The sequence below is a fragment of the Sorex araneus genome, chromosome 1 (assembly GCF_027595985.1).
Source record: "Sorex araneus isolate mSorAra2 chromosome 1, mSorAra2.pri, whole genome shotgun sequence".
NCBI classification, from domain to species: domain Eukaryota; kingdom Metazoa; phylum Chordata; class Mammalia; order Eulipotyphla; family Soricidae; genus Sorex; species Sorex araneus.
This window is the reverse complement of record NC_073302.1, coordinates 281,014,501-281,039,085: the sequence shown is the minus strand read 5'-3', so window position 1 is coordinate 281,039,085 and position 24,585 is coordinate 281,014,501. Positions and strand designations below refer to the sequence as shown.

Sequence of the window (24,585 nt, the reverse complement as noted above, 5' to 3'; positions counted from 1 at the left end):
CGCCCGGGGCCGAGCCGGAGGCAGCGGGGCGCGGGGGTGTGCGTGCACCGCCCGCCTTCTTCTTGCAGCGCACGCTGTACATGGTAGTGAGGGGGCGAGCGCAGGGGGGCCCCGGCCCCTCGGCGGCGGCGGCGGCGGCGGCGGCTGAGGCTCCCGCGGCCGCTGCGGCTCCCGCGCCGGGCTCCGTCGTCCGCCCCCCGCGCGCGCGGGGTCGCCCACCGCCGCGCCGCCGCGGGTCCCCGCGCCCGGCCCGCCGCCACGGCCGCCGCCGCAGCCCGGAATGATCAGTCCCGGATCGGCTCCCGCCGCCGCCTCCCGGCCGCCGCTGGAAGGGCTGGTCCGCGCGCCCTTCCCCAGATGCCGCGGACCGTCGTCATGATTTGGAACTCTCCAGCTCCGAGCTCCTTTGGGGGGCCGGAGGCGCGGGAGCAGGAGGAGCAGGAGCAGGAGCAGGAGCAGGAGCAGGAGGAGGAGGAGGAGGAGGAGGAGGAGGTGGAGGAGGAGGTGGAGGAGGAGGAGGAGGAGGAGGAGGAGGAGGAGGAGGAGGAGGAGGGGGGCAGGAGCGGCGTTGATGCTAAGCCTGTGGCGCGTCCCAGCCGTCCCACGCCTCGCCCCAAACTCCGAGAAAGTGGCGTCTTCCCTCCCCGGCGCCGAGGAGGTGGCGCGGCGGTGAGCAGGCCAGGGGGGCTCCGCGGCCTCGGCTGTCCCCCCCGAGTCGGGGCACTTGTTTCTAGAGGGGCGGCCGGGCCGGGCCGGGCCGAGCCGCTGCAGACGTGGGGCTGGGCCGGGCCGAGGCGCGCGCGGCGGCCGATAGGTGGCAGCCGCGGGCGAAGGCGGCCCCGGGTTCGGGGGCCGCGGCGCCTCCGGAGGACCCCCCCTCGGATGTCACAGTGGTGGGAGACAGAGGAGTCTTGGACCCTGTGCGTAAGGCGAGCGTGGGACCGTGCAATATCCTCGGCTGGGGGAGGAAAACCAAAAAAAAAAAAAAGAGAAAGAAAGAAAAAAAGAAAAGGGAGGAGTGAAAAGCTCCCCGACAGCAGCAGCGCCGGGCGCGGGGATGCTCAGGGACAGACGGTCGCTGCCCAGTGCCCAGTGCCGCTCGCCCGCCGGCCTCCAGCTTCTGGAGCATCTCGCACCCCCCGCGGCGCGGGCTCGGGTACTTACTGTCAAGGATCCTGCAGCAGGGAGTGGTCCAGCCCAGCCGCAAGACCCCGGGAGCCCGGCTCCGCTTGGCGTTTTGGAGGTGTGTGTGGGGGCTGGCCAGCCCAGACTTTCAGAGACCGTGTGTGTGACTCCGGTGGCCGTGCACTCCAAAAGCTGGACATCCCTCCCAAATTAAGGCACTTTCCCTAGGATGCGAGTTTCCTGAAGAGTCACCTGCTAGCGTCATCTCTCCAGTAAGTATCCCCGACTCTTTCCTTGAAGTCAGGCACCTGCCTCCACGAAAGAAGGTCTCTCCGGGCCAGTAGTCAGTCTTGTGTTGGTGATGTTAGACCCGTTAGTGACTCTCGGGGCTAGGAAAAAGTTATGCACAGTAAGGAAGTGGTCCAGCATCCTGGATTAGCACCTGGGTCGCTTCCTTTGCTCCCTGGGAATTTGAAACAGGTAAATCTATTTTTATACATTTTCTTTGTATTTAAGTCGTATTCTTTTACAATCGTCTCAAACATCATCGGTATTGTGTCCGTAATATTTGGGGAAATAGTATAGTATCTTTATAGTATACTATCTTTATTGAAGGTAGATTCTCACACATGGTGATCTCTAAGTTTTTATAATTACAAAGATGTTTAAAATGTTTCCAAATTCTCTATGCATTATTGAATTAGTTTTTTTAAAAAGAGAGGTGGTGAACTTTGTGATGACCTCAGATTTTGCAAAAGTTTGTGAATTTTCCTTTGAATCTTATGTTGTTCAACTATTTTGATTTCCTTGCAGTTTTACATTGTTTGGAAACTATTTTCTTTTATTGAAATTCAAGGCATATTCAAGACAGGGAGGAAAGAAGCAATGTGCAATAAAAGATAATAAAAAATTAAGATCTGATAATAAATATCACTGATGATTTTAGAAGTGTTTGGCCTAGTAATGTAGCTACAAGTTATATTATGTAAACACACAAGTTAAATGCCACCCACAGAAGGTTTATTATTGTATTTTTATCTAGGCATTATCTTATATCATGACATAAATGCTCCTGACAATTTTGACACAAATTAGCTTTAGTATTTTCAAAATGGAAGTGTTAAAATGTAATTCTGATACTATGCTAATTACATCCAAAAACTTTTGGTGGATAGTTATTAAGTCCTTTCAAAGCATTATTTTAGCTTTTTGTAATTTCTTTAGAATTCTGAAAGTAAATAAAATGATTGTCAATTGACTTTTCAGGAAAATAGAAATATAATTATTTTGTTTCCTTGTATTTTCTACATGTTCACCATTGCATTTAACATCACATTTTAGTTTAATTTTGGTTTAATTCAATTAAAAATATAGAATTAAAATTTGACAATATAAGAACTATTAAGAATAATTGCGATTTATTTAAGTTATTGATTTGTTAGAAACATTGACACTAAAATATATTAGCAAGACATTGACACTAAAGAAAATATTCTTGCAGTACCCATAAAAAGATTACAACTTTCTTCCATTAATTCAGCTGTTGAGGAAGCTGCGGTTGGCATTGACCACTAGGTGTCTCTATATGCTTCTCTGCAGGAAAGTGAATTTTGAGAAATTAATTGACAGGAAGAGTCCAGAACACAAGAAAACATCATAGAAATTAGGAAATGAATCATGTATTAGCCTGTGAAGTCTTAATTGCTTTCAATATTGACTACTGCATAGAAAAATAAATAAATTATACAACTATTATTAAAATTATTAAATTTTATCCACAAAAGCACACTTATTAATGTCACAATTATTAATGTTAGTAGTCTAAACTAGTAACAATATACAATCACATGGTGTATACTAGCATCCATCCTGCATATAATTCCCAAATAAATGCATGTTAACTAGAGAATGTAAGCTAGGGAATAAAATTCCTGATGAAATAGATTTCTCAAAAATTAAAACCATTAATAATTAGACATCCTTTGATCTGATTTACTGTGAAACCTGAGTTTATACCTTTATAAACACTTTAGGGCCTCATATCACATATATTAAAGTTATCTCAGCATATTAATTTCTGTATTACTGCATAATATTTTAATATTTTCTTACTTTATAATATCGCCATGCTAACTTTAGAATTATAATCCCACATTATGAAATCTAACAGACTGTATAAGAAAAGTGTTATAAATAATTATGACACTTTATTAAGTCTACGAGCATCATTGAAATCTAAATCCATGTGTATGGCAGCCTCATTGGTTAGTTAAGATGGTCTAATTCTGATCCTTCAGTTCAGTTCTCTCCAAAATTAGCTAAAATAAATTACTTTGTGATGGTACTAGCTAAAACTATAAAACTATTTAATTTTACAATTTAAAATCTAAGTTGGTTTGAAGTCTGCAAAACTAAAATTACAAAGAACACATATCCTCAAAGGAAGAAAGTTTCCCCTGGGAAGGAAAGCATGAGTCATCAGTTTTTAATTGTTTCTATGCAATTGCTAAATAGAATAACATGTGGTATATGTGTTATAGTATACCGTATGGTTTTTGATAATATTGATGACACTTGGAATATAAGGATCAGGTATACTTTGTGGTGATATTTATCAAATCCAACATGGCCAAGTGGACTGATGAACATGGAGATTTACACACTTAAAGAATTAATTATTTTAGAAATATAATTTACATGAAGATATGTATAAAATATACTTTAAATGAAGATATGTATAAAACAGAATATAATATTCCATGTTCAATAAAGTTTCTTGTGAACACTCTATGGTGTTTTTTTGCCAGAATTATATATTAAAATACCTGCTTTAGAGGATCAGTTAGGAATTCTTACTCAAGCTTTAAGTGCTTATAGTGTTTGAATAATTTCGAAAAGTCTACAGGTATACCAAAGTAATGTGTACAAAACTGAATGTAGTCTTTGTGACAGAACCTTTGCATTTGTGAATGAATAAAAATAGCCTACATATTTTATAAGTGAGATTGATACATATTCATGTTATAATGGAAGACTGTTACGACACTAATAAGGAAAGAAGAAAGATAAAAGGAAATAAAGAAAAAGTAAGGTGACAGAAAGAAAGAAAGAAAGAAGAAAAGAGAGAAAGAAAGAAAGAGAGAGAGATGGATTATTCTTGGGATAGACAGATTCATAAATTCAATAAAGTGGTTGTCTCTTGAGAAAAGACTGGAGAGTTTTCAATAGAATGGAGATTTACTTCTCATCATAATTCTGTTTCTATTTTTTTCTCAGAAATTTTCAATTTACATGCACATGTTTAATAATTTCAAAGTAAAAACATAGACTTGAATGTAAGGATGGTATTTAAACAAATGATACAATAGGTGATGAGCTATAGATTATAATTTCTCCAAATTAATCTTTGTCACATAGTTATCAAAATTGTTTTAATTTTGAGGCCACATTCTACTAATAGAGATACTGAAATTTTCCAAAGATATGTATGCAGAATAATTAAATTGTTACTTGTCATTACTTCCACAAGGACATTCAATTCTAGGAGCTATTATTTACAGATAGAATATTAACTGGCTCTAACTTTATTTTCACAATATGGAATTATATTTGTCTGGTAGCTGAGGAGAAAGAACAAAATGATTCTGTAGATAAGTGATTATACTTGAAATTGTCAACAGCAGATCTTTATTGCTATCTGCAGGAAAATGAGTGAATGCTTAATTGTGACATATTTAAAATATACAAATTATCATCACGCCCTGTTAGAACCAAGGCTGATGCCATCTGGCTTATACTTGCATTACAATATGCATTTAGCACTACATAAAAATGGCAATTTCATTATAAAGCTAGATTAACTTTTCTGTGCATCTTTCTATTAGAGCTATAATTGGTCTCGGGATCCATTGATTCTGAGTTTCCAAATGATCTCACACTGGTTCCCAGCTATCTCCCAGTCGTTTTAGGAAACAAATTCAAGCATCCATCATATGCCTATTTTGGGTCTATTCTTTTAGTTCTTTAAAGAAAAATAATTAATCATTTTAAAATGAGGTCTCAATATAATTTTTTCAGAATCATAACTTTTCAGATGAAAATGTCTCAAATGAACATACTTTATTGAACTTTTATAAACTAGAGTCATCCATTCAACAAGAGACTCCCATAATCGCTTCCTACTTACCTCAAAATGTGTCAGTCATTCCCCAGCTCCAAAAGTTAGGTTCGTATTGACTGTTTTTTCATCTAACTTATGTTTTACTTAACCTTTGCCTGTCATTCTAGAGAATTCACTTAAAATTTTCTCTTCATTAAGGAAATGTCTATTTCCCTAGACAACATTGAAGAACTTATTTATCTGAACATTCTCTTACATTATATAGAACTTTATTTAACACTGGTCTATTTCCTGTTTAAGTTGTCATTTTCTCCTGCACTGTAGCACTGTTGTCCTATTGTGCATTGATTTGCTTGAGTGAGCACCAGTAACGTCTCCATTGTGAGACTAGTTGTTACTGTTTTGCCTAGTATCAGTTATTAAACTTTATTGCACTTATTGTGTTTTTCCATCAATGGTGAGAAAAAAATGGGCTATAAGTACAAAATAAACTATAAGCACAAAAAATGCCTATACACTTATAAACTTACTCATTCAGCAAATACTCAGCACTATAATTTGTTAGATTTTAAGTTTCCTTCATAATGAGTGGTTGAATCATTGAAGAGACATTGGACTTTCTGATAAACCACTTCAATTGTCTAGTCAAATACAATGAAATATATAAAAATAATATTGTATATATTATATACTCAACTAATATTTTATGTAACATATATTTGCCAAATATCCGCAAGTGTATTCTACTTTTCTGTGATGATGGAAGTAATCTATTTCCCTATTCTCTAACATGAGAATTGTTTGTTGGCCACGATTGGACAATTGAAATGAGCTGGTGTGACACAGGAAATAAATTTCAGTGCTTGAATATTTGAATACTTTCACTATCTACACTCAGTCATTTGTGTCTAGGTTATCATATTGGACATTAAATAGAAACCAGTAGAAAATTGAAACTTATCCTAATGCAATTTCTGAGATACCTTGGAGATTCAATAAATATGAGCAGCTGCACTCGTAATAATGGTAATTATGACATCCTCAATAAATAACACAGTTATGATTCACATTAGACAAGGTGCCTGATGTACATTCTGTGAAAGAGTCTGCATTCAATTCTTTTAAAGTGAATTCATTTGAGACCTCTGCCATTTCTTTAAAGATCTCAAGACATTTTACAAGGATATTAAAATTTCGCATTGTACTCCGACAAAGGAGAAATGGTATATTATTTGATATCAATACAACATTATTAGAAAAGAAGTGTCTTTTGTGCACAATGAAAAAGTCACTAAAATGTTTTCCACCATATTATACAATAGGGACTCATTAGGACTGGTAAGGAAAGTTATTGAGTATTTTAGTTCAGGAATTATCTAGTACTCTGTGTAGACAAGTATGATATTCAGCTACAAATTTCGCTTGAACGTTTGCAGTCCATCTATTTCAAAACAAAAGTCCTAATTTGAAATGTAGGGTGTTTTGTACCACTCAATTAGTGTGGTCAATGTCTATACAGAAAATTGAAATTAATGAACCTAATAGAATTAAAGTGGGGTCCCCATTTGTACAAAAATATGAGTAGTTCTTAGCTTGAATAAAATTATATTTATTTGAAACAAAGATATAATAACTTGTAACCAATTCCAGTCACAACAATTACACTTTTTATATTAAGATTTATTTTCAATCTAAAACATCAATTATAAAATTGATCTGCATTTCTACTTTGGTACTTTTTTCATGAACAGCAGCTTCAAATAGAACATTGTTTAAAGGCTATACCAGAGATAAGGAGGAAGTTGCTTGATTTTTGAAGTTCATAGCTGTAATTTTAACCCTGACTTTGCATCAAATTTTTACTATATAAGTGTATTCACATAGGTGTGTGATAAATTGCTGGCTTTTTCTCTAGTAAATCATGTGATTAACATTGGTGAATCATGGGGCTGGAGCAATAGCACAGCGGGTAGGGCGTTTGCCTTGCACGCGGCCGACCCGGGTTTGATTCCCAGCATCCCATATGGTCCCCTGAGCACCGCCAGGGGTGATTCCTGAGTGCAGAGCCAGGAGTAACCTCTGTGCATTGCCGGGTGTGACCCAAAAAGCCAAAAAAAAAAAATTGGTGAATCAAATTATAATTTTTAAAATGTCATGCATCTGGAAGCAAAAGAATGTATTAATTTTAAGTTGTAAAATTTCAATTACATGGAGCTGGAGCAATAGCACAGCGGGTAGGACATTTGCCTTGCACGCAGCCTACCCAGGTTCTATTCCCAGCATCCCATATGGTCCCCTGAGCACCACCAGGGGTAATTCCTGAGTGCAGAGCCAGGAGTAACCCCTGTGCGTCTCCAGGTGTCACCCAAAAAGAAAAAAAAATTCAATTGCTCATTTTTAGAAAATTCTACATTTATCTTGATCATAAAAAAATGATGATAATTGGAACCCCACCTCTGAACAATATATGTCTGGTAAAAAAAAAGTATGGAGGTGGTCATTTTTGATATATTTAATCTAATGATCAGAAATATTCCCTTAGTATGGTAAATTTTTAAGGTCATTTTCATCTGACAGATTGCAGTGTATAGTGCAATCTCGTTGTTTGTTTGGTTTTTGTTTTTGTGCTGCACCCAGTGTTCAGGGATTACTCCTAGCTCAGGGATCATTTCTGGCAGGGCTGAGGGGGCCATATGTGGTGCCAAAGGTTGAACCCAGTTGTGTTCAAGGCAAAGTCCCTGCCCACTGTACTATCACTTCGGTCACTGCAGTTTTAATTGACTATAACATATCCCGAAGATCAGATAATCAATTTGAACTTAAATCACCAATACTACTTGCCCAATGCGTTGTATAGTCGATCTGCATCCTTAATTGCCAAACTGTGTAAGTAGCGACTGCTGTGCAAGCAAAATATCATCAATGACTACGTTACTCAGGCTGCTGCTACTGAATTTATTTCTATTTCTATGGATTCAAATGTTTGTTATTAGAGCACCGTTGTGACATCATTAAAAGTTAGTGTGTTTATGTAAAAAGGGTGGTTTCAACATTATTGTGTTGCTGAAAAAACAGGAATATGTTTGACCAGAATTTTCCATTTGTTACTTATAGCCATAGTTAACCTAAGCATCGACAGGAAATTTATGTCTCACTTTAATTAAAATTTTATTTTTAATTCATTTAAAATTAATGTATTAGTTTATATAAAAACAAACCTTTACAGTTATTTTATGTAGTGCGTTTTGTGTTCTTCTATGTATTATCACCACTTCATGAGACGTTATTCACTATTACACATGAAAAAATTTAGTTTCAAGGTCACTGGTGATGGTTCACATTTCATAAGGCAATATGTAGATCGAGATACAAATTGGACACTTTAGGGACTGTTTTGTTTTCTTTGATTGAACCCAGGACTTTCTCATGTTAAATATGGCTCCAAAACTGACTGACTCCCCTGACCACACTTTAAAATGTTATCATCATTTAGAGGTGAGGTAAAAATAGTACATGGCAATACTTAATAATTAGCTTCACTAAAATTATTTATTCGGTGGTTAATCATTCTAAAATTTCAAATGTATTCTGGGCATGACAATAGTTGAAATATAATTCAAATTGTTAGTACTTAATACTGCTCTTGTAAATATTTTAAAATATCTCAAATAGGTCATGAATTGCATTTGTTTATTTTTCTTTTAGCTTTAGGGCCAAACCAGGCGATGCTCAGGACTTATCTTGCTTCTGCACTCAGGAATCACTTTAGGCGGGCTCCGGGGACCATAGGAAGTGCCAGGGTAGGCGGCTTGCAAGGCTGTTGTACTGTCATTCCTCCTCCATGAACTATCTTTGTAAATAAATCATCCATATGCAATGTAGTGTCATAAGGTTATGAACGATATTTGCATTTGCCAGAAATTGTCACAATAACTTGAATACATGAGCTTTGTAATTACTTTTTAAAAATAATTTGAGTACTTGGAAACATTTTTTGGAAACTTTTCCTAAAAGTGGAAATTTCACTTAAAGATCTATTTCTATCTCTCTTTGATTATTATTATCAATAAGAAGTCAAAGCCAAAATTGCATGGATTCTTTCAAGTGGAAAATATATCAAATATCTGATGTATAGAGAGATTACCCTGTAGTTCTCATGACATTTTTTAGAAAAATGATTTAAAAGTAAAAAATGCACGAAAATTTCTAATGCTTTTTATTTTTTGCTTTTTGGGTCACACCCGATGATGCACAGGGGTTACTCCTGGCTCATGCACTCAGGAATTAATCCTGGCAGTGCTTGGGGACCACATGGGATGCTGGGAATCAAACCCGGGTCAGCTGCGTGCAAGGCAAATGCCCTACCCGCTGTGCTATCACTCTAGCCTCAAAAATTTCTAATATTTTTTTCAAAAGCACAGGAGCAGGGAAATGACACAGAGGCCGGAGTCACATGGCTGGCATATTCATGAGCCCCAGATTTGAGACCCAGCACTACACGTCTTTCCCCAGGCACTGCGGTGCTTAGGGTGCTTAGCTCTGGAAGCCCCATCTCAGGAGAAGAAATGCATCTCTGGGCTGAAGCAGTGAGCAGTCCAACCACAGTTGGCCTAGTAACACTAGGAGTGGCCTGTGGACACCCTCTACAACTGCTGGGTGCCAACTCTCCCAAACAAAAGCCCAAATATACAATGTGACAAACTCATGATTACTATTTTTTAGTAACTGGTAACACACTTCAGATGATGAAATTATTAATCACAAATGATCAATATCCACTATCAATGGTTATATTTTATTTAAACATTTGATATTAATATTGGTCATCTACATTAAGTAAAGAGCGCTGCAAAACACTTCAATATCTCCATATGTCAATAGTTCCTCAGAATATAATTATTCACGAGATGATATGCCATAATTCACTGTCGCACTGTCATCCCGTTGCTCGTCGATTTGCTCAAGCAGGCACCAGTAACGTCTCCATTGTGAGATTTGTTGTTACTGTTTTTGGCATATCAAATATACCATGGGTAGTTTGCCAGGCTCTGCCGTGCGGGCGATATACTCTCAGTAGCTTGTCAGGCTCTCCAAGAGGGGTGGAGGAACTGAACCTGGGTAGACCTCGTGCATGGCAAGCGCATTACCACTGTGCTATCTCTCCAGCCCATGCCATAATTATACAATTTTAAATGTTAGAAGTTGATTTTAGATTTGATTCACTATTTCTAACTATCAAGACAAATGGGCAATGTTAGAATGACAGTATATGTTCACCTTCACCACGCATGACCATTCTGAGCACCTTCTAATCCTCACTCAGAAAGTCTGCGGCAGCACTTGAGAATGCATCTTGGAGTTCTTCCAGAAACTCTGAGTCAAAGAGCAATGTCTGCGTTCACAAAGAAGCATTCACAGCTGTCAGAAGTTAAATGTCCATGAGAATCATAGTACAGCTGCAGTCCTTCCAGTACACTGACAATATCTGTGGAAACGAGAATTTGATAACTTGCTTATCCCAGGAAGAAAAGCACAGAAGAATGATTAATCTTGACTTGACCAATAATAAATAATTAAGTATTCACAACACATGAAGTATCACTGTCCTACATTACATAGCTTACGATGCTTTTGCAGCTTATTTTCACTACCAGAGAAAATATTCTTTCTGCAATAAACTGTCAATGAACTTCTTGAAAGCAGACACCTGCAAACACCTGCTCTCAGTGGGTTATTCATTTTAGGATCACAGATATCTCACCATCTAGACCAAACACTGTGAAGAAATACTGTGTGTGAGGGAGGTGTTTGGCAGAACTCATGACTGAAAAATATGTGCTTTGTTTTCACTTGTCCATGATAAAATCTATAGATGGAACTTTTCCTTTCTGAAATAAATGTAATAGAGTTGAGTAGATGAATAGAAAACTAATAGAAAATAGAAAAAGGGCAGTTACAGTTTGGGATAATATATATCAATATGTTGTCAGATATTTTTAGAACAAATGATTACTAGGAAAAAACGTGTGGCCGTCTGCTCTCCATAGCCTTACAGAGGTATCATGTCAGCCTGACTTTAAATTGCTTTTATTTTTTTACCGTTGCTGTTTTGGGGTCCATATCTGGCAGTGCTCAGGGATGATGCCTGGCTCTGAGCTCAGGAATCACTCATGGTGAGTTGTGGGGCACCATACGGGATGCCAGGGATGGAACCAGGGTCAACTGCATAGTGGGCAAGTGACCTACCTACTATGCTGTCTATCCAGCCTCCAAATTGTATTTCATTTTTGAAGAAAAATCTATGGTCATATTTATCTATCTATCTATCTATCTATCTATCTATCTATCTATCTATCTATCTATCCACACACATATATACACACATAAATGTGATATGTGTGAAGAAAAGTTTTATATTCATGTATATATATATAAAATTTTGAAACTCTCTGAAAGAACTAAAAGATATCTTAAGTTTCTATGTATGGAATTGTATAGATAATGGCCTTATGTGGCTTAGTTGATTAGCTCATCATTGAGCTAGTATTCAATTATATGATTGAATGAAAGAAATTCATTGAAAGTGCATCGTTTTTCAATTTTGGAGTCATTTTATATATTATTTTTTTTATAAAGATCCAGTTCATAAACACCAATGAGTTACTCAAGATTTTCTTCTGAAATAATTTTATCACAATCACAAGGGAAAAAATAGATACCTGTACAGAGTCACTCTCTGCGGTGCTTGACCCAGTGATAACGCAGGCTGGATTGTTTAGTACAAGGCTGGCCCAGTGGTGCTCACAGGAGACAGTGCTCTTAGAGTCAGGGATTACAGAGGATCAAACTCAAAGCCTCACACATGCCATGTACATGCTTCTCTCTCATTTGATCTATTTTCAAGCCCTAAGGAAAAATAATAATGTCAGAGACCAGAGCAGCCATATAGTAGGTAGGGCACTTGCCTGGCTAGTGACAGACCTTGTTTAACTCCATGGCATATCCCTGGGGGTTCCCAAATTCTCTTCAGGGTTATTTCATGGTTCAGAGCCAAGAGAGAAGTACCTCATTCCTTTAGGGTGAGATCCCAAACCAAAACTGAACAAAGAGTTGAATGTCAGTTCTGTACTATGTTTTTGGAATTATAGGTCTGAAAAATAGCGATGAAATATGAAAAGTTGATCTCATTAAATCTGAAAAGTGTCAGGATCTTTAGAGATTCTGCAAATTAATTTAAAGGACCTAGATAATGTAAATGCTTAACCAAAATATACCCTCTGGCTATTGAAGAATTACATAGGCCTTCCAAATGTCTAGTTCTTTAGCATTGGCCTGAATAAACATATTAAACTGAATTAACTTGATAATTATTCTGGAAAGCATGAAATAAAACTAAATATCTCTCATATATCTGCAGGTCCCATGCTATTTTTGTACTATCCATGTCATTTGCATAAGGCCTTCATGCACTGAATACATTAAAATAAAGAAGTCATTGATTTATCAAAGAGCTTCATTATTCAAGGTGAGCAATAGGTAAGCCCAGTTAGCTGATGGGTTACCACATGTTTATGAATAGAAAAATTTGTAGACTGCTGGTTAACTTTATGAGAATACATAAAATTGACGTGTGATGGAAGTATTCTGTTTATCTTGTAAGATCATATGTAGGATACCTTTTTTCCTATTAATAGATTTATCTGTACATATATAAAGAATACATCTGAACATATCTGTCCATTTCTGACATAAAAGATTGCACTATAAATAGGATATATTTTGCATTGGGGAGATTTGATAACATTTTGTCAGAAGTTGTAATTAAAATACAGACTGCTTTTCCCAGGTGTCACTTTGCAAAGGTAATTTTTTTTTCACAAGGAGACTGAACAAACATCTGAAGCATATTTCCTTACTGATCATTATTTATAATAATAAGGTTAAACTAAAATATTTAAATAGCATTTTGGTCAATAATTACTTACTTAATGTTTTAAATACCGAGGAATATGCCTTTATTGTTTTTTAAAAAGTGAGTTCACTGTCCTTTTCACAGATAGTGCAGTGATTAATATTACTAAATATTACCTAAGTTCTAAGTCCCATTTCTCTCTACTTGCTAGTGAATGCTTACAATATTGATACTGTCATTTAAAGAGTATTCTTTGTTTCCTCATATAAAACCTGCGCATAATGATGATTTCTGCCTTTGTTGTGAGTTTTAAATTAGGTGATTCATGTAAAATGCTAAACACACTTCCCTGCAGACGGTAAGCACTAAATATACTTTAGAAGTTATTGAGTGGCTGTTATATTACTGTTACAGGCACCGACGTAGTTTGAGTCTAGCTGTAAAGTCAGAGGTGTCCACGCGAGATTGCAGCAGTTTTTCTTCCCCAGAATTTCCAGACAAGTTGCATTCATTATCAACTGATCCTGATTAGTTATGGATTTATAGCAACAAGAGTCTTCAGTAGATTAAGAGGTTTCTGCTTTGCAGATTTCACCAGCTCTTTTTTGGCCACTGAAATAAGATTGGAGTGCTTGGCAGACAGCACTTCCTGGTGATGAATTTTATAAAACTCATGTGTATGTGTTGTTCCAAAAGATCTGGAGGACAAAATAGAGGAGAACCTACATTTAGATGTCTTGGATTTACATTAAAAAATAATGAGGAAACTATTGTGAACCTGTGTGAAAAATAAAAATCAGGTTTAAGAGCAAAATATTTTGATATGCTCAAGAAAATATAATGTGGTTTTTGAAGCTTTCTATTTAAAATAAATAATATGGATATAATCAAGTCTGTTAGATATGTAAGTAAAGCTTACCTTTGTAGATAAAATCAGTAAGTTGGTCAGACGTTAAACTGTAAATTAAACTCAATTTAATTAGCTGTTATATGTTTGTATTCATTCAAATTATTGAAGATTGCATTAATTTTGCCAACAATGTACATGAAACATTAATACATTATTAGGAATGCTGTATAGTTCTATTGCTATTTAAAACATATGTACAGGTATTTCCTTGTTTACTTGGAATGATCTCTGTAATTCCAAATTTATATTTTAAGCATGTGATCTTTTAAGCCTGTTATTTAGTATTATTTAACATTTTTTACAATACCTCTATTAAAATAGACACTTTTGTTGATTTCAACTTTGGGAACCAAGATTAAAATAATTTGATCGTAGGTATTTTTATATCACAAAGAATATTTGACTTACCATATGTGATTTACAAATCTACTTTTCACATGACAGCAAAATGTGTTATAACTTTGCTCTTCTATCAGTGGAAATGGACAGGCTAGTTTACACACAAACACATACACACATGCATCTGCATACTAGCAAAAAGTGATCTGTAGTGATACATGTATATATTATATTTAGAGTATACCATTATCATAGATCAAATTATAATAAAATATATTCACCATGAATGTCATCTTGAAAAGGGATTTTTTATTGTTCCTGCATATTTCAAAAGACAATACATCAATGTGAATAAATTCTTCATGTTTCTCACTAATCTGTACATTATTTCATGGTAGGTAGCAAGTGCATTGTACTAATATTTATATCTCCCAGTTACTAGCCTGTATGTTGGCTGACATGAAGATTGTGATCTTCCCATCATTGCAAGTAGCAATTATTATTGTATCCAAATGTTACTTACCAAACAGCTCTTGCTGGGAGAGTATGAGATGATTCAGATTTTACTACATTAGGGAGTAAGATGTTCACAAACATATTTACGGTGCTCTGAATATAAATATCCAGGCCAATTTCAGGGGTACTCCCTGACAGCATATTTAGGCACCGTTTCCACCATGCTTTACATGTACCTTCCTGTTTTATAAAATCCCCACGAAAGGATTTGTGTTTCTCTTCACCTGTCTTTGAAATATTATTGCCTTGCTGAGTGTTGGATGCAGCTGTTCAGAGCGTAGAAGCAGCAAAGAGAAGGATCTATGAGAATCACTAACTTTCGCTTTGAGGGCTCGAGAATCATCCAGTATTCCTTAGGGAAAACCCCCCTTCAGAAGTATATAGTCACATAAATCCTGTTTGGCTTGTCAAGGCAAGTTTTAAGTGAGCAGGAAAGTTGTTTAGTACGAGTTTGTAATACTTCTGGAACAGGACCCTGATATGGCAAGAAGCCCTTCCTTGTCTGCTGAGAGCAGTGGGTGATTCTCAAGTTTTCTGTGCTCAGGAGTTCCGGAATTTGCAGGAAGCAGTGATAGCCTAGCACTCGAATGCAGTCTTTCACAACATTTAATGTGGTAGAATTGGTATTGGATTTGTTTGTTTTAAAACTCTCCTGATTTTTTAATGACACAAAATAAGAGCTGGGTGTTTGCCAAAATATACAGGCTCTATAGTGAAATTTATATTTTAAGATGCAACATAGTAAGCAAATGTATTATTATCTAAAAGCTAACTATGGCATCCATATTAACAAAAGATGTAAAAATACTTCTAGGTGAAAAACAGATGATGAAAGGAGTAAACTTCAAGTAAATATGCAGGTCAAATTCATTCAATGTTCAAAAATAGATGTTTTAGAGAGGATAAATATTTAATCTTTCTAATTTGCTATTCCTGAAGTATAGGATGCCTGTTGCATAACTAAGAAGATTACTGGGACTGAGCTATATAGTACATGCGTGGGGTAGTTGTTTTGCAGGAAGCTATCATGGCCCGATCCCCATCACCCTATCCTGAGCACAGAGCCAGGAGTAACTAAACCAGAGCACCACTGGATGTGACTCACAAACAAACAAAAGAAGAAGAAGAGGAGGAGGAGGGAGAGAAGGAAAAGACGTACTACACAGATGTTCTTTCAGCTGCATTTGTTTTTTCCCTAAGCTATGATTGATATTAACTGTATATTAGTATTAGGTATACAAAATAATGATTATATATTTGCACATAATGCAAAATGATCACCACAATAAATCAGATTGCATTTGTTATCATATGGAGTTACACACAATATACAAGTTCACTGAGATTTATTTATCCATTTAAGTATTGGTAATACTTTAGGTTGCATATCTTGGTTATTATAAGTATTACTGAAGTGAAGAAGGACATTTCTATGTTTTTGAGCTACATTTTTCTTTTTAAATTAATAGCATATATATATATATTTGGGGGAAATACTGAGAAGAGAAGTAGAATCACTAGGTTATATAGTAGCTTCTTTTTAAGTTTTGGGTGAACTGTTAACTGCTTGTTAGTGCACCAGCTAGCATAACCACCAGCCGTGTACAAGGCTCCCCTTTCTCCACATTCTTGCCTACCTTTATTATTGTATATCTTTTGCATATTACCCTTTCTAATATGTATGAGGGATAGCTCATTGTCTTTCTGATTTTAATTTTTTTCCCTGACATAATAATTTTCAGAACCTTCTCATATGACTCTGCAAAAATACCTACTCATTTCCTATGACTATATTTTAGATTGCTTTTGTTGTTAAATTATGAGTTCTACATACTTTAGGATATTAAAACCCTATCAGATATATAACTTGCTTATATTTTCTTTCATTCAGTGGGAAGAATTTTTATTCTGTTGATGAGTTTCTTCACAGTGTATAAGGTTTTTTACTTGCTATATTCCCACTTATTCATGTTTGCGTTTTTATTTGCTTTGGATTTTGGTGTCAAATCTCCAAAATCCTCAATAAGAATAATGTCGAAGAATTTCAAGTTTATATGTTGTATGCTTATTATCTTATCATATTCTTGACTCCTGTGATCTAAGAGGTATTTTTTTTGCTCTTGAGAAGTTCATTTTGTTTGTTGGTTTTGTTTTGGGGTCTCACTCCTTGGTGCTCAGGACTTAGTTGTGGCTTTGTGTTAGAGATCATTCCTGACTGACCCTAAAAATTATTGACTCATCTTGTTTTAATACAGGTCTTCCAGGCTTATCCTCAAGTTCTCACTCCTACACACAGGCATGCGCGTGCGCGCGCACACACACACACACACACACACACACACACACAGAGTTTAGTCATAATCAGAACTCATTTTTTATATAACTTAATTTATTTATTTTTAATTAGTGAATCACTGTGAGGGCACATTTACAGATTTATACACTTTTGTGTTATGCTTCCCTCATACAAAGTTCGGGAACCCATCCCTTCACCAGTGCCCATTCTCCACCACCAGTAAACCCAGCATCCCTCCCACCCTCCCCAATCCCATCTCCCCCCACCCCACCCTGCCACTGTGGCAGGGCATTCCCTTTTGTTCTCTCTAATTAGCTGTTGTGGTTTGCAATAAAGGTGTTGAGTGGCCACTGTGCTCTGTCTCTAGCCCTCATTCAGCCCGCAACTCCCTTCCCCCACATGGCCTTTGACTACATTATAGTTGGTGATCCCTTCTCTGAGTTGCCCTTTCCCCAGAATGGAGGCCAGCCTCCAAGCCATGGAGTCAAACTCCTGGTACTTATTTCTACAATTCTTGGGTGTTAGTCTCCCACTCTGTTATTCTATATACCCTAGATGAGTGCAATCTTTCTATATCTGTCTCTCTCTTTCTGACTCATTTCACTCAGCATGAAACTTTTCATGCCGATCCACTTAAATACAAAATTCATGACCTCCTTTTTTCTGACAGCTGCATAGTATTCCATTGTATAGATATACCAAAGTTTCCTCAACCAGTCATCCGTTCTAGGGCATTCGGGTTTTTTCCAGATTCTGGCTATTGTAAACAGTGCTGTGATGAACATACATGTGCAGATGTTGTTTCGATTAAACTTTTTTGCCTCTCTGGGATATATTCCCAGCAGTGGTATTGCTGGGTCAAATGGGAGCTCAATATCTAATTGTTTTGCAGAACTCATTTCTTTTTTTTTTTTTTTGAACGCATTTCTTACATTTGCGTTTGAGTGTAAATTCGTGAGATTTTTTCTTTTCTCTTTTTCATTAGTAACCTTTCTTAGTATTTTAGGACACTTATAGATTATCTTTCTCAAATATAAGTGCATAATTATTTTATGAATAATTTTATTTTCTTAAACATACATATTAAATAAACACATCACTCCTTTGTCTTTTGATTATGTGTTATGTGAATAATTCAAAGTGGTTTTCTAAGTTATTTGTGACAATATGGCTAAGTCCATGATGAGAGGTTCGTGTGTTAATTTATTTGAAATTTCATCTCATTCAACTCCTTTGGATGTAATTATTCAAAATGTGTGAAAATTTTAATTTTTAATACCTGTATATCTTTGATGACTTCCAAATGTCTAAGTCAAAAAATTTTAGATACCTTCATTATTTGCTTAGCCTTATACTGATAATATGTTTATGATTTTTATTTCAGTTAATAACTGAAAATATCTTTATTCTGAGTCTTAACAGACCCTTTCCATTTGTCGTACTTTATTTATTAAACAAAGGGAAAGGTTCAGTTACACTCAGAATAAAGAAATTTAATAAATAAAGTACTGGAAATGGAAAGGTTCAGTTAAGACTCAGAATAAAGATATTTCCAGTCATTAATGGATTGGAGCCATAGCACAGCGGGTAGGGTATTTGCTTTGCACTTGGCCAACCCGGGTTCAATTCCTCCCTCACTCCCGGAGAGCCCAGCAAGCTACTGAGAGTATCCTGCCCACAAGGCAGAGTCTGGCAAGCAACCCATATTAGCAACAGTAATAAGTCTTTCAATGGAGATGTTACTGGTGCCCGTTCGAGCAAATCAATGAACAACTGGACAACAGTGCTACAGTGCTATTTATTAAATAAGAATGCTTATATATATTTTTGTTTCAAAAATTAAGTGTTCTAATGCATTTAAATATTGAACTCTTATTGATCTTTCCCTCAATATGTATAAGGTCCTTCACCAATTTTCAGGAACAAGTAAAATCTAGAAGGAACATATCTCATTTTAATGGAATTCACAGTGTGTTGGTGAAATAGAGATAAAAATAAATATGAAGATATAGTAAATTATATATTCAGAGTTTAATTAATATAATAAAATAATAATTTGAAGAAAGTAGAACTAGGAGTAAATCTTGATTAAACCATTAATAATTAAAAATAGTTTTCCAGTAATTAATGAATCAGAAATAATTTATGGATGAGGAGTCAGAGAAAGAGGATATGAAATAAGGTGCTTCCATGCATTTAGTCTCAGCACTGCATATGGTCCGTGAGCACAGCCAGGAGTGATTTCAAGCACTGAGCTGCCCAAAGTAAGCCCTAACTTCTGACTGATGCCCAAACCCCACCGATCCAGTGCCCAAGGGCCCCCCCCTAAAAATGAACAAAAGAAACAACACATTTTACAGATGATGAAACTGAGATCCAGTGATATGTCACAAGTCCTAAATCTAGAAGATGGCATAGTAAATTATTGAATCAAGGTGTTCAAATAAAGAACAGCAGACTGGGGCTGGAGGGATAGCACAGTGGGTAGGGCGTTTGCCTTGCATGCGGTCGACCCAGGTTTGAATCCCAGCATCACATGAACACCGTCAGGGGTAATTCCTGAATTCACGAGCCAGGAGTGACCCCTGTGCATTGCCGGGTGTGACCCAAAAAGAAAAAAAAAGAACAGCAGACATTTGAGCACTTAGAGCTCTGCATTTAACAAAAGTAGGTGTAGTAGTCACCAAGTACCACCTGCAATTTGAAGATAGCACTGTATAGCACTGTATAGCAATGTATAACACTGTTGTCCCATTGTTCATCGATCTGCTGGAGCAGGCACCAGTAATGTCTCCCTTGTGAGATTTGTTGTTACTGTTTTTGGCATCACTGTCACTGTCATCCCATTGCTCATCAATTTGCTCGAGCCTGCACCAGTAATGTCTCCATTGCGAGACTCGTTGTTACTGTTTTTGGCATATGCCCTGGGTAGCTTGCCAGGCTCTGCCATGCAGGCAGGATACTCTCGGTAGCTTGCCGGGCTCTCCGAGAGGAACAGAGGAATCAAACCTGGGTCGGCCATGTGCAAGACAAATGTCCTACCTGCTGTACTTCTTCTTTACCATAGATTAACCACACGGCAAATTGTTGAGATACAAATATTAGGTCAAAGATCATTTCTTTAGCTGTCTAAATGCCAGGGATTTTCCCTGCATGAACAAGTCTGAAACTGGGATGCTTGGAGCCAGAAATAAGAAAAGAGCCATGGTGTCAGAGGGCTGATAGCCTCACAGACTGAGACCCCCCAGCTGTCATCAATGTATAATACTTACTGTCTAGAACCAGCAATCATGATGAGAACAATGTTAAGCAAATGCTTAAACATCTTTACCTGAATTAGAGTTTTACACAGCTGAGGGCCTCGGTGTATCAGGACCAATATCTTAATGTGCTTTGCCAAGGTGCTATCCTTTGGGAAGGGTGAGATGAGATGGAGCTGTAAGCAAGCCAGATTCCGCCTCCAGGAACCAGCATTCTGGGTTTAAAAGTCCCACAAACCACCCATCATGTCTATCCCATTTATCTATCCTATCTCCAACATTCCTAAGGAAGTATACAATGAACCCTGCCCCTATGTAACTAATTCACTGCAATTCAAAGATAAAACTTAGGCCCCCATCTCCCAGTTAACAGGAAAGAGTTTTTTTATAAAGTATTTGCTTCAACAGTCCAATGCATGTTTTAAAACTATCCCTTAAAGCCATGTTTTCTTTTCTTTGAGAAGAATCTTCTTAGGGAATCATTCAGAAAGTTGTCATCCTGGCCCGTATCTGTTCCATGAAACTTCCTACATGAAACCTTCCTGATTCATTTTGCAGTAAAGGAGTAATGCAAACGGGGCAGGGCGGGGAGGGGGGTTTGAACTCTAGACATTATCTGTATTTTTTTTCTTCAAGAAAAAAACAATCATGTCATTATTGAAATATAAATAAGCCAAGGACACGTCAGGAAAGTTGAACAATGAAATTTGAATAAATAAAAAATAATTTATCGGGCTGGAGCGATAGCACAGCGGGTAGGGCATTTGCCTTGCACGAGGCCAATCTGGGTTCAATTCCCAGCATCCTGTATATTCTATTGAGAACCACCAGGAGTAATTCCTGAGTGCATGAGCCAGGAGTAACTCCTGTGTATCGCTGGGTGTGACCCCCCCCCAAAAAAAATAAGACAATGTCTGGGGCTGAAGATATATCGGATAAGGTTCTTACCTTACATATTGATCTCCAGTATTGCTTACTGTCGCACACAGGAGTGATCCCTGGCCTACCAAGGAGTAAGTCCGAGGAGAGGAGCTGAAAACAACAGCAACAAGAGAAACCCAAACGCATTGCCTCGAGTTATTTCCCCAGCATATCTTAGATTCTGAGGACAAAAATGTTAATGTGATTTGTGATAAGTTAAACAAACATAAATATTGGCCTAGTGTTCCTGTAAATACTTACACTACAATGATAATTAGAGTATTTTAGACTACCATAAATTTGTCCTTGGAGATTCACTGCAAAAACTGACTGAAAAAAGATTTGGGTCCATGGAAGGTGCAGAGCACGTGTGTTGGATGCATTTCATAGAGTTGTCAAATGGCTGGCAAAAGTTTATCAAGACAAATCAAAGGGATTATTTTCATCAACCGTGTCTACTTTCTATAGCATTTGCATCTAAATCCAGACTCTACCTCTCAGAATCCCTGGGCTTAATGAGAGCTGACTTTATTGACAGTTCGCTCTGGTTAATTACTACAGAGTTGTAACTGAACGCCCTGAGGTATTGACGCAGTCAGCCAACCACTTCAAGCCTCGGAACACTAGAACTCTTGGCCAGACTCTAGACAGTTTATCAATATCCAAGGTATTTATTATTTTTAAAAAAAACTCCACAAAATCTATAGATACACGGATAATGATATTAATGGGCTTAAATGGCATGATTAGCTGAAGATTTCTTAAAACTGAAAATCGTTTTCCCTGTTAATATTCAGGCCAGACCCATTGAACCACTGGTAACACACACGCTTTAACAGACAAGGTGAAACTGAGTACTTTGTGTAACAACCGTTTTTTACATCATTGTATCACTGTCATCCCATTGCTCATCAATTTGTTCGAGCGGGCACCAGTAACATCTCCATTGTGAGACTTGTTGTTACTGTTTTTTTTTTTTTTTTGGCACGGATAGCTTGCCAGGCTCTGCTGTTCAGGCAGGATACTCTCGGTAGCTTTCCAGGCTCTCTGAGAGGGACGGAGGAATCGAACCTGGGTTGGCCTCATGCAAGGCAAACACCCTACCCGCTGTGCTACAGATCCAGCCCAATTGCACAGTAGCGCTGTCATCCCATAGTTCATTGATTTGCTTGAGCAGGCACCAGTAACATCTCCATCATGAGGCTTGTTGTTACCGTTCTTGGCATATCGAATACGCCATGAGTATCTTGCCAGGCTCTGCCGTGCAGTTGGGATACTCTCTGTAGCTTGCCACGCTCCCCAAGAGGGACGGAGTAATCGAACCCAGGTTGGCCGCATGCAAGGCAAACGCCTTACCCACTGTGCTATCACTCCAGTCCATTTTCTACATAAAGTTGAGATTTTTGTTTACTTATTAAAAAAAAAAAATGGCCTGATCCTACCATGTGATGGTTGTGGTAGGGAATGGGAGAGACCCTGAGATAATGAAGAAAGGAAGTGAGGCTGGTTTCAGGCCAACTGCTTGCTATGTGTGTGACTCTGGCAAAGCTGGTCTGAACACTGCAAGAGGCTATCTAGTTTCTTCGCGTACAAACCCATTTGCTTCTGAGGCTCTGTCTAGGTTCTTGTCTGTCCTTGTTCCCTGCTGCAAATATTGTGTTTAAGTACTTCAATCTGGAAGCCTGCTTACAATGTTTCAGATGACCTCTCTCTCTCTCTCTCTCTCTCTCTCTCTCTCTCTTGCTCTCTCTCTCAATCATCTCTCTCCCAATCTCTCAATCATCTCTCTCCCAATCTCTCTCTCTCTCTCTCTCTCTCTCTCTCTCTCTCTCTCTCTCTCCTCCCTCTCCCTCTCTCTCTCTCTCCGCCCCCCACCCACTTGTTTCAATAATCAATTAAAATAAAAAGTTTGGAGGGAAAAACCTGCAACATTCTTTCTCTTCTCCAAACCATGATTAAATGTCAGTGTATCTTTTGGTGCAGCATTGTTACCACTTTAGTTTTAACTTTTACTCCCCCCCCACCCCCCTCACTGTAGATCACATCCAGGGTGATGATGTGCCCAAATCACTAGTACAAAAACAGATTCTGTGTTTCCACATTTTATCCCAGTTTGTCTGTCTTCCTAACAAGACAGACTAAATAGGAAGTTTAGAGTTGCAGAGCACCACTAATACCTGTTACTTTCTTTACCAAAATGTAGATTTTGACTTGTTCATTGAAGTGACTGCTATCTGGAGAAGAATGTAAAGTCTTTCCCAGCAGGTGAACTATACATTTATGTTTCAGTTAACACCAGAAGTCTAGTGGTTTGTTCTCAGCATCTATGCATACATACAGTCATAGTATGGGTTGCATTTTATTTTATTAAAAAAATTTTTTCATAGTTAAGGTAATGAACTTTCAGTGGTACTGCCATTATTGGTATTGATGCACCCTTAGTTCACCAATACCAAAACCAATACTATTCTCTAAACTCCATATTTAGGGTGAAACTGTTTAATATGTAAAATAATATGCATAACCAATTACAATTGTTTGCTGGTCTGTTTTGTCCTCCAGTACTTTGATGATTATATTGTATGCTTCTTAGAATGTGCCCACTGCACTCATGACTTAAAGACTCATATGGAAAAATCTCTTCTTTGATAGGCAGATAGGCAGAAATGATTTTGAATAAAGAATTTGTCACATGTTTTTATTCATCTTAGAGATTTGTGTCTTCCCCTTGCTATATTATAATATTGGAAATATAGCAGACACATCAGAGTACTTGTCATCATTAATATGTGGAAAAGAATCAATATAAAACTTAGTCAAGGTCATAGAATGCTCACTTATGTAGCCCAATAACTTTTTCATTTAACTCTTAATTTTTTTTTTGTTTCAAAGTTTCTAAAAGTCCTGCTCTTTAGAAATAAACACATTGATGTGTCATCACAGAATATTCAGGCCTGCATGAATAAAGGTAAAAATCACATCATTTTTATGGTGACTTTAGATAACAAAAATGTTGCTACATATTCTTCCCTTTGGTATTCCATAAAAATTTGGTGAAATATGATAAGCTATATCTCTTATGTTTATCTTAAATTTTTATTTTTTGTGAAATTTAATTTTCTTATACTGCTAAGGATAATTAGAAATAATTAATAATAGTAATATAATAACAATAATTAATAATAA

The 24,585-nt window shown here is 37.5% G+C and overlaps 1 protein-coding gene across 1 annotated transcript in view; it reads left to right on the top strand.

The window, feature by feature from the left end:
• Positions 1-214: 214 nt before the first annotated feature.
• LOC129404229 (neurofilament medium polypeptide-like) overlaps positions 215-24,585 on the top strand; it is a 180,546-nt gene continuing 156,175 nt past the window's right edge. Inside the window, exon 1 of the mRNA XM_055135261.1 lies at positions 215-1,397. Within this exon, the coding sequence (XP_054991236.1) occupies positions 358-1,353 (996 nt within the window). The 5' untranslated portion in view covers positions 215-357 and the 3' untranslated portion in view covers positions 1,354-1,397. The remainder of the gene's footprint in view (positions 1,398-24,585) is intronic.